Here is a 10,665-nt window from a genome sequence, read left to right as displayed (position 1 = left end):
CCGGGGCAGGAGGGCAGGAGGGGGCAGCGATGGGGTAGAAACCGGGCAGGGGATGGGGAGCTGGTTGTGCCAGTGTGGGGGGAGATTTCCCAGATTTCTCCATCCATGCCCTTGCCGGGGGGCACAGGCCAGGCAGCGGAGGACCCGTGGGGAGCGGCAGAGCTCTGACACCTTGGGGTGCTCACTCCATCCCAGCTCTCTGGAGACAGGTCCCCAGCACACGCCGGCGGCGAGCGCTGCACCCTGGTCTCCCTCTGACTCCCAGCATCTCTCGGGGTCCAGCTGCTCCTTCCTGACATGGGTCCCATCCTTTTTTCCACTTAGCGAGGGAAGCCGGGAGAGCCCGGCCCGCGAGGGCCCCCCGGTCCCCCAGGAGTGCCGGGAGCGGATGGCATTGATGTGAGTATGGCGCGTACAGGAACCTGTGCAGGCTGGAGGGAGGGAGGGAGGGAGGGAGGGGACCTGCAGCACAAAGAGGGACATTGTGTCAGGGCAGAGGCTCGGCGGAGGGCAGGGGGTGCCGATGCTGTGCGGTTCCCGCACTGCACTGCTCCTGGGCTGGGGCAGATGGAGCATCTCCGGCTTTGCCTGTGGCCCTGGGCAGCAATGGTGGCATGGGGGAGCACAGCTCCTGCACCGTGGCTCCATCCACCTCCCCAGGACAGCAGCCCGTGGCCTCCTGATCACCTTGGGAAATGGGGCCTGAAATGCTTTTTGGGGAGCACAGCAGCAGGGAAGTTTGGGTGCAGGGTGCTCGGGGCACCCCTGTCCGGGCAGCGGAGGATGCTCGGAGGGGTTGAGTGCAGGGATCAGCCCAGAGATGCCCAGTGAGGAGGGGGAGATGGGGGGGCCGGCAGAGAGCTGGACACCCAGGTCGGGTGCCTGCAGAGTGGCGACGTGGCCGAGGGCTGTGGCTCCAGACCCTCCCCAGGGCTGCGGGGAGGGAGCCTGAACACAGGGGAGATCTGTGAGCCAGCAGAAAGCGCCCTTTCTCCAAGACTTGCCCCAGGGTGTTATTTTAGTGCTATTTATACCCAGAACGGCCGCAGCCCTCCCGCAACCCCAGCACAGCCCTCTCTTCTCAATGCCGGCCCCATCCTGACCTGGCTGCCGCGCTGGGGGATCCAGCATCTCTCTCTGGCTTGGGGAGGCGGATGGGAGACATGGTTCTGAGTGCCCTGCGCTGCTGGGCCTGGCTCCACGGGGTGACAGACCCCTTTTTACAACCTTCTTCCCTTTCCCCAGGGTGACAAAGGCTCTGCCGGAGCCCCCGGGTCCCCGGTGAGTACCCATGCCTCCCCGCAGCTCGCTGAGGGTCTCAACCCTTCTGGAGGAGCTCCTTTCAATCTGCCCCTATGCCTCTTCTCTTTTGAAGGGTGCCAAGGGGGAGCCCGGAGACCCCGGTCCAGATGGGCCCCCAGGAAAGCCGGGCATCGATGTGAGTACCGACCCCTGTCCCCCCCGCAGCATCCCTGGCCGCAGCCCCCGGGTCGCAGCAGGGTCTCAGCAAACTCCTCTTACCCCCGGCGCAGGGATCCTTTTCTGTCGCACATAAGAAAGTGCCAATATCCCTTCGTGCGGGAGCCGAAAGCACCTTTTGAATCACAGCAGGAAACAGGCAGAGCTCTGGCAGGGCTGCTGCCACCCCCTCCCACTGCCCGGGCTCCGAAGGCGCGTCCCCCCTCCACCCCACGCAGGGTGAGAGCTGTGCCAGGAAAACCATGGCGCCGACACCCCTGAACACGAAAAAGCTTTTCCTTGTCCTTTACTGCAGCTGCTGTCCTGAGCCCTGGTTCAGTTCTCCTTTCCTCCAACATAAATCTGGAGCAATCCCATGGCTCTGCTGGAGCCACCCCCTTGGCACCCACGTAGGTGGCATCGGTGACTTCCCCCGCTATCCCCTCCCTGGCAGAAGCACAGCCTGGGGCAGAGGTGGAAGGCAGAATGGGGACGGAGCTGCCTCCTTGCCCTGCCTTGATGCCGTGATGCTTGTTGGCCGGCTCCTGGCCCCACGCTCCCCCAGCCGGGGAACGCAGGGGTGCACGATGGATGCCCAGGGAGGTTTGGGTTGGGTGCCTGCCCCCCGTCCCCAGTGCAGCGCTGCATGGGTAAGTGCCTGCAAGCATCAGACATTTACTTGTTCATCAGAAGGAAACCCAAACTACAGGGTCCTCTTTTGTGTCTCTGGATGGCACTTCATAAATCTTTTGGGGGTTAGTTATTCTTCAATAAATGAATAGAATAATAACTGTCATTATAAGCATGCATTATTCACCCAGGCTAATCTGCCTGCAAAATTGTTCAGGTCCTTTGAATAGGGACGCTGAGCAGAGCCGGGCTGAGCGAGGGGCCGTCCCCGCGTGCCTGGCAGCGTGCAGAAATTAACCCGTGGGTGAAGCTCAAGCCATCGGCTGCAGGGATCCAAACCCCGGCACAGGCGCAGCCCTCAAATGCACTGGGGTGGGAAACGGGGGAGCCAGGGAGTGACTCAGAGTTGATATAAATGGGATCACGGATGGGCCGAGCTCCCTTTGTGCCTCTGCTGGGGCTGGGGCAGCCGTGCTGGATGTGCCCTGTGGCGTGAGGGTCCCTGCCGAGCCCCGGCACGGGGTCTCGGAGCAGGGCAGCTCACGGGGGCTGTGGAGCATCACTGCGAGGCTCTCTGTGCCATCGGGGCTTGGGTCCAGGTACAGCTTCATCTTCAGGTTTGCTGTGTGATGTGCACAGCAGTGACAAGCACAAATTCCCCACTAATAACCCTTGATCCCTCATGGTGGAAAAAGCCCCAGCAAAAACGTCTGGTTGGAGAGCAGAAGCGCTGGCAATAACCTCCTGCCGTCTCTCCTTGCAGGGCCTGACAGGGGCGAAAGGGGAGCCAGGGCCCATCGGCGGGCCAGGACTTAAAGTAAGTGAGGAGCTGCTCCGGGGCAGCTGCTCCGGGCTCCCACCTTCCCCTCCTGGAGCCAGCGGGACCTGGCCAGGCTGGGACCAGCCCTGTCACCGTGGAGGGGATGCACGGATGCAGGAATTGGGTGATGGAGTATTTGGCAACGAGGGGGCACTGAGACTGGGTCCAGGGAGGGGTGAATTTTAGCAGTTCACACAGCAGTGTGAGCAGGGCTTGGTGGGGCCAGACCCTCCCGTTTCAGCTCCTGACTCTCCCTTCTGTCCTGGCAGGGCCAGCCTGGACTCCCAGGGCCACCGGGGCTCCCCGTGAGTATCTGCCTCTCCTGTGGGCGCTGGTGATGCACCCACTCCTGGCTCCGGCACCCACTCCCTGAGCACCCACAAGTGGGACAAGTGGGGTGGGTGCAGAGCAGGGCCCCAGCCCCGGCCCACCCCAGCCACATCCTTGGTGGTGGCGTGGGCATTGCCCTGCTCGGGGCAGGGATGCTGGTGGTTTTGGTGGGGGGGAGGTTGGAGAATTTGGACTAATCGTGTCTTTCTTCTTGTTGCAGGGCCCTTCGCTGCCAGGACCACCTGTAAGTGCTGGGCTTGTGGGGCTGTGGGCGGCCGGGGACCCCACTCAGGGTTGTGCTGGAAGAGCTCAGATCTCAGCACCGCCAAAGGGAGGTCTTGGGGCTTGACCTCTCACTCAGTGAATGTCTCTTTTCTACTTAAGGGGCTTCCAGGCCAGGTTGGGCTTCCCGGAGAGATCGGAGCGCTGGGACCCAAGGTGAGGGGTCAGGAGGGGGCACAGGAAAATCTCCCCCTCCTTACCCCAGCATCCACTTCTCTGTACTTTGGGGCTCCTGGGGTAAACAGGGACGACCCTGTAATATGGGCGAGCGGGGTCCTATGGCAGGGGCAGAGGGGTGACAGACTCTGTGCCTGCAGCTGTGTCCCCCAGCACCGTCCATCCCCTCCCAGTTCACAGCTGGGGGATGCCCGAGTTCCCGCTGTGACAGCCGGGGTCTTTGATTCTTCATCACCCCACTCCACCCTGGCGCCAGCAGTACCTGCCACCTCCCCACCCCTAAATCTCCTTTCCTGGGGTTGTTCTCTCCTAGGGTGACCCTGGACCCGACGGCCCGCGGGGTCCCCCAGGCCCTCCAGGGAAACCCGTGAGTATCTCCCCAATCATCAGCATTTTCTGCAGGAGGGAAAAAGTCTCCCAGCCCCTCAGCCCAGGGTTTGGGGCCAAGACTCAGGCTCTGGCACACACCTTCCACCCCGTGCCTTGTTCCCCTCCCTCACAGGTGTAACATTCACCCCTCCTGTAAAACAGTGCTGATATTAAACTGCGGATGCTGATGGTCTGCTTCCCTCCAGGGCCCCCCAGGACACATCCAAGGACTGGAAGGCAGCGCTGATTTCTTGGTGAGAGCTGCCATTACCTTGTCCCTTCAGCAGGCCTTTGCAGGGTAATAGCAGCTGGACAAGCGTGTGCTGCCCTGGCCTGAAATACAGCCACCGGTGTAATTTGGAAACTGGGGGCTGATAGAGTGGGGAGGAGCAGAGTCCCCAGCCGAAACGATGCTGCGAGCGGTGGGTCCCCTGCATCACTGCACAGCCCGGCTTTGCTGTGCGGCGTGGGAGCCCGTCCTTCCCATCATGGCTTCTCCACAGCCTCTGGGTCCTTTCCCAACTCAACCTGCGTTTCTTCTTCCCCACCAGTGCCCGATCAGCTGCCCGCCAGGTCCCAAGGGCCCTCAGGGACTGCAGGGACTGAAGGTGAGGGAGCCCTGGAGCTGCTGGAGAACGAACAGGGATCTCCACTTCCAGCATGCTGTGCCTGAGTGGAGGAGCCTTCCCCGCTCTGGAGGCACAAGGAGCTTGGGAGCTGCTCTGCTCCCCTGGGAGCACAGGGGCATGCAAACTCAGAGAGCCCTGGGGGCAAAGGCACTGTGGGAGAGGTCCCCTGTGGCTCCCCAGGTCCTGCCAGCCGCTTCCTGGGGGATGAGACCCCGTGCCGAAGCCCCAGCTCCAGCTGTGCCACTGCCCGGCTCCTCTGCTGCAAAGCCCAGAGGGTTAAACCCAGCGGACATCCCCACCGCACACCCTCGTGGCTGTGGGATGCTGAGCCCCACCGCATCGCCAGTGGGATGCTGAGCCCCACCACGTCACCAGCAGGCACCCCAGGGTGGGATGTGGCCGGCAGGGTGGCTCCGGGTGACGTGGCCATCAGGACACTGCCTCGACGCCGCTGCTTTGCCAGGGATGCTCACGGTCTTCCTCTTCACCCTTAGGGACACAGAGGCCGCCCCGGCGCCCTCGGGGAGCCCGGCAAGCAGGGCAGGCAGGTGAGTGACCTCTCCGGCAGCTTCCCAGAAGGAGCCAGGCGTGTCTGCCTCTGGAGGAGCTGGGGTTGGACCATCACCCTTAGGGACACAGAGGCCGCCCCGGTGCCCTCGGGGAGCCCGGCAGGCAGGGCAGGCAGGTGAGTGACCTCTCTGGCAGCTTCCCAGAAGGAGCCAGGCGTGCCTGCCTCTGGAGGAGCTGGGGTTGGACCGGAGGGCAGAGGGCTCTGGGGAGAGAAAGGGAGAAGGAAGGAAAGAGGTGGGAGAGGGAGGACGGAGATCCAGGCCTGGGAGATGGAGGGTGGACAGGGTGGTCTTCCCACGGTGGCTCCCTGGGAGGGGGGGACCTGTCCCCATCCCCTGCCAGGTCCCAGGTGAGGGTGTCTCGGGTCCCCAGGGTGGTCTGTACCTCTGCTCCACCCCAACACTCACCTCTTTCCTCTCTGACCCTGCCCAGGGCCCCAAGGGTGACGTTGGCATCTCTGGAGAACAAGGTGTCCCAGGCCCTCCGGTAACGTATTCATTTCTCCTTGCTGCTCTGTCCCCCGGGTGCCCCAGGGGCTGAGGGTGGCCGGTTTGTGCTTGGCCCCAGACACCAGGGACGTGATACCAGTGTGTCCCTGCTCCTGGGGACCCACTGCTGGGACCGGAGCGAAGCCTTCATCCCATCCATCTCCCTCCTCCCAGCCGCGGAGCCACTGCCAGGAGGGTGGCAAAGCCACATCCCGATGGAGACCTCCACGGTCAGCGCTGGCCCGGGCACCTCGGTCGCTAGCGCACGTTAACATGGATAACTCACCAGCCGGGGACAAATTGCTCGTGTGCACTGAGCCCCCCTTAGCCCACCTGAACGGGGGGTGCAGCGTCCAGCTCACCGCGGGGACATGGGGATTAAAGCTGTTTGAGCTCGCTGAGCACTTTGAAGATGAAAAGCAATTAATGGGCTGAGCCCTTCGATCCGGGAAAGGGCAAAACTGCTTTGAAGCCAAGAGCTTTGGTGGGGGAAGTAGCACCAGTTTGGGCCCGTTGCTGTTATTGAACCGACAGCTGGAAAGGCGCCCGGTGGGGGGCTGCAGAATTAGGAGCGAGCGGCGGGACAGAAATACCTCGCATTTGGCAAACCCGGCTGATTGCCAGTACCGGCTTTTGCTCTAATTGTGGTTTCCCCCTGGGCTAAGCCTCTGTTGTTTCCTTCCCCGCAGGGACCGCAGGGCCTGAGGGGTTACCCTGGGATGGTGGGACCCAAGGGCGAGACGGTAAGCGCCGGTGGGATGCAGGGGTGGCTGTGCCTGGTTCCAGGGTCAGGGGGACCAGCTCCCCGGGGCTGAGCCGTCGCGATGCTTCCCAGGCTGGAGGCTGCTTCCCAGGAGTATCGCTAACACGGCTGTTCGGCCATCTCGGAGAGCTGGACGCTGCCTCTTGCTGGTGGGGTTGGAGCTGGCTGGGGGCTGAGGTTGGGATGGGAGGAATTGACACACACACACACACACACACACACCCCCACCCACTGTCTTTCAGGGTCCTGCTGGTTACAAGGGGATGGTCGGGACCATCGGAGCGGCCGGGCGGCCGGTGAGTGCCCTCCCTTGTCCCTGGGGGCTGCGGGGCAGGCAGAGGACCCCGCACTTTGCTGCTCAGCCCCCGTCTTTTTCCTTTCCAGGGCAGGGAAGGCCCCAAGGGACCACCTGGGGACCCTGGTGAGAAGGGAGATCTGGTAGGTAACCCGCCCCGTCAGGGAGGGCAGCGCTGTGACCCGTGCGATGCCAATGTCCCCTTTTCCCCAGCTTGGCCCCGCTCCCCGGCACAGACAGGGGCTCTGCTCGGGGTGCCTCGATGGGCATCTCCTGCGTCTCCCAGCCCCGTCCCCTGCACCAAGAGGGCGGCTGAAATAACACTTGCTCTCCTGCTCTAGGGTGGCCGTGGCATCAGGGGTCCCCAAGGAGACATCGGCCCCAAGGGGGAGAATGTAAGTACAGCCAGCGGCACCCGTGCCCACATCTAGGGCTGAGCCCCTTGCAAGAAGATCTCTCTGTCCCTCTCTGTCCTGTTTGGGGCCATCTTGTGTCCTTGCACCCTGGCTCAGCACAGGGCTGGAGCTTTCCTTTCCCTTCCCAGCCTTTTTTTGCCCCCACCATGAGCCTTTCAGTCCCTCTCGGAGGTGTCAGACCGAGCAACTCTTCCTCCTTTTGCAGGGTCTCCCGGGCATTGATGGCAAAGATGGCACCCCGGGTATCCCAGGTGTGAAGGTGAGCTGCTGCGGGCAGGGGCTGCCAGGTGCTGCCTATGCCGACAATGGGGAACGGACACACGCTGTTCCTTGTACCTGTGTGTCGTGGTTTAAAACCAGGACACGGTGCTTGATGGAAATAACAGGGACAGCAAGTGGCATAAGGTGCCGGCCCTTGACGTGGCATCTCCTGACTAGTGGAGTGTGGCTATCCCCATGGGGTCAAGGGCAGTGTCCCCTTTTGGCCAGGAGTCCTTTGTCCCACCCGTGGACACCTCATTTCTGCACCTTTCTCTGCCACACGGTAACATCTCTGTCCCTCGCAGGGCGGCGTGGGACAGGCTGGCCGCCCAGGAATGCCGGGACACCGGGGACAAGCTGTGAGTACGGGAGCATGGGAGCCCCTCGCCTGGGCAGGTACCCCGTTACCCGTGGGGTGGCACCCCCATCCCGGGTGGTGCCGGGTGCAGGGCCAGCACCCAGCAGGGATGCTGCCTCCAGGCACGGGACACCGGGCAGGGTCGCTGCCTCCGGCATTGTGCACAGGGTTTGATCCCAGCTTTGTTTCCGCAGGGCTTGCCGGGCCAGCCGGGAAGCAAAGGTGGCCCAGGAGACAAGGTGGGTCTGGGGCAGCCGGGGCCAGAGTAACCCCCTCTGAGCACCCACCCTGCAGCCCCCCTCACCCTACACGGTGCTGCGTCAGCCCCCAGGCTCCATCCCTGAGCCCGCAGCCTTGTCCCCATGCCGTCCCCTCCCCTGTCCTCGCTGTCCCTGAACCACCTGTCTCCCATTCACAGGGTGAAGCGGGTGCTCGGGGCCAGCCCGGTGTCACCGGTGCCCCAGGGCAGATCGTAAGTATGGAGATGTCACCATGTTCCTCCTGGGCGCAGCCTGGGGGTTGCACGCTCGCTCGCTCGCTCTTGCTCTTTTTTCCCTATTCGCTGCCAAACAGAAAGCAGAGTTGGGCACTTCATCCCCTGACCCCAACCCTCCTCTTCCCTCTGCCCCCCCGAGCAGCTTCCTCATGGGGAAGCCCTTGGGGCCACTTCTCCAGCCCTGTGTCCGGCACCTCCTTGCAGTGGCAGCCCTTCACTTGGCTGCAGGGCACAAGGACAGGACCACACGTCCCTCGGGGAAGGATGAAGGGCAGATGATGGCATGCGAATGCAAGAGAGGCAGCTGGTCTGGGTTTTGTTGGTTTTTTTTTTCCCCCCCCTCTTAGGGTGAGCCTGGACCTCGGGGTGAGCAGGGACCGCCGGGTGTCCCCGGGATGAAGGTGAGTCCAGGGCACCACAGGGTTTGTGGCGGTGCCGGGAGCTGTCCCTGACTCTGCTCTCTTCCCGGGTCTCCGCAGGGCGACCGGGGCGAGCGTGGCCTCGTGGGTCCCCCCGGCGAGCAGGGGAAAGTGGTGAGTCACGCTCGCAGCCCGGCTGGGAAGCGGGCTTCGCCGCGGCACGGCTCGGGGATGCTCAGCCCGGGGCGTTCGGCTGGGGGAGGAGGGATGGGGACAGCAGGGCACGGCTGGCACTGCTGCACAGAACTCTCGCTTTGATCACGGCCGGGGTCGATCACGCGCCCCGTCCCACTGTGCCTGGCTGCCGGGGTGAGGGATTACCCGATGGGGCAAATAGCGCAGGGATTAGCGGGCCCGGGGCCACGCTGGGTTTGCAGCCCCAGCCGGGAGAGGAATTTCCTCCCAGCCTGGCGAGAGCGGGGAGGCTGCCCGGCCCCTCTTGGAGGCTTTCCCGGAGTGGAAAATAGCCAAAAAGCGACCTTTGTCCCTCTGGCTTCCTGAGAGCCGGGGGCCCCTTCCCTGGTGGAGCCCCCCCCTCTCGGCACGGCTGGAGGGGAGGCTCCTCCATTGTTTTTGCCCTGTCCCCCAACAGAGGCCAGATTCAGGGCAGGCTGGGATGCAGCCTGAGCTGCTGGAAGGGACAGGCAGCTGCCCGTGCATCTCGTTGCCTTGGAGAGGATGCTCCGACGGGGGAGGAGAGTCTTCCCACGGCCTCTTCTCACTCACTTCTCCCTTTTCCCCATGTTACCTTGTTCTTCAGGGGCCCAAGGGCGAGCAAGGTCCTCCAGGGATCCCAGGACCCCAAGGCTTGCCAGGAGTCAAAGGAGACAAGGTGACGGCTCCTGGCTGCAGGGGATGGGGTCCAGCTCAGGGAATCTGCGCTGAGCTGGGCTGACCCCCCCTGCTCTCTTTTCTCCAGGGCTCCCCAGGGAAAACCGGCCCCAAAGGTGGTACTGTGAGTACATCACCCTCCTGCCCAGGCTGGGGGATCCGGTGGGGAATTGCTGACACCCATGTTTAACAGGGCTGGCACCCACCTCTGGGGGGGGCTGACACCCACTGACACCAGGCGCTTTCTTCGTCAATACCCCCGGCATCCCGGTCGAGCGCAGCAGGTGGAAAGGGGGGTTAAAGTGGCTGCGGAGGAGATGGGTGCTGGCAGTGAAGGTTCACATTTCTGATTGCCTTTCCTCTAGGGAGACCCGGGCGTTCATGGCCTCGCGGGGCTGAAGGGAGAGAAGGTGGGTCCCCACAGATGGGTCCTGGGGTGGGGGGGACAGGGGCTGGATGTGGGTCCCTGCTCACATGCTGTGGCCGTGCTGGGGTCTCCTGTCCGGCATGGCCCCTGTGGCCATGCTGGGGTCTCCTGTCCGGCATGGCCCTGGGCACCGCAGCATTGCACCCCAGCGCAGCCACGGTACGCTCCGGGGGGGGATACATGTGCCTCCCCCCAGCTGCATCTCTAAATTCGTGCTGTCTTCCCATTGCATTTCTTGTGTCCTCTGTCCCCAGGGTGAATCGGGTGAGCCGGGGCCAAAGGGACAGGTGAGTGACTGAGGGTTTGGGAGTGAGGGGCTCCCTGCACCTTCGCGCTGGGTGGCTCTCCGGGACCCTCAGCCAGAGGCAATCCTCCTGCCAAAGGCAGTGGTGCTCCACGGAGCTGCTGCATGCTGCACGCTGGTCACCTGAGAAAGTATTTTCAGGTACGGTGCGGGGGGGGATACATGTGCCTCCCCCCAGCTGCATCTCTAAATTCGTGCTGTCTGCATTTTGCATTTCTTGTGTCCTCTGTCCCCAGGGTGAATCGGGTGGCCAAAGGGAGAGAAGGTGGGTCCCCACAGATGGGTCCTGGGGTGGGGGGGACAGGGGTGGGTGGTGGGTCCCCACAGATGGGGTGGGGGGGA

General features: G+C 63.4%; 1 protein-coding gene across 1 annotated transcript in view; it reads left to right on the top strand.

Annotated features, from left to right (window-relative positions):
* Positions 1-10,665, top strand: part of COL9A2 (collagen type IX alpha 2 chain) — a 16,069-nt gene that overhangs the window by 2,917 nt on the left and 2,487 nt on the right. The window contains 26 exon segments of the mRNA XM_009284829.1: positions 325-399; positions 1,246-1,281; positions 1,376-1,438; positions 2,852-2,905; positions 3,178-3,213; positions 3,459-3,482; positions 3,623-3,676; positions 4,011-4,064; positions 4,273-4,320; positions 4,618-4,674; positions 5,190-5,243; positions 5,698-5,751; positions 6,443-6,496; positions 6,759-6,812; positions 6,901-6,954; positions 7,153-7,206; positions 7,433-7,486; positions 7,794-7,847; positions 8,041-8,085; positions 8,265-8,318; positions 8,690-8,743; positions 8,822-8,875; positions 9,522-9,593; positions 9,681-9,716; positions 9,958-10,002; positions 10,274-10,306. Coding sequence (XP_009283104.1) covers positions 325-399; positions 1,246-1,281; positions 1,376-1,438; positions 2,852-2,905; positions 3,178-3,213; positions 3,459-3,482; positions 3,623-3,676; positions 4,011-4,064; positions 4,273-4,320; positions 4,618-4,674; positions 5,190-5,243; positions 5,698-5,751; positions 6,443-6,496; positions 6,759-6,812; positions 6,901-6,954; positions 7,153-7,206; positions 7,433-7,486; positions 7,794-7,847; positions 8,041-8,085; positions 8,265-8,318; positions 8,690-8,743; positions 8,822-8,875; positions 9,522-9,593; positions 9,681-9,716; positions 9,958-10,002; positions 10,274-10,306 — 1,326 coding nt within the window.

The sequence above is a fragment of the Aptenodytes forsteri genome, unplaced genomic scaffold, assembly GCF_000699145.1.
Source record: "Aptenodytes forsteri isolate BGI_AS27 unplaced genomic scaffold, ASM69914v1 Scaffold7, whole genome shotgun sequence".
Classification (NCBI taxonomy): Eukaryota; Metazoa; Chordata; class Aves; order Sphenisciformes; family Spheniscidae; genus Aptenodytes; species Aptenodytes forsteri.
The sequence above is the reverse complement of the archived record's forward strand: the minus strand, read 5'-3'. Positions and strand labels throughout refer to the sequence as shown.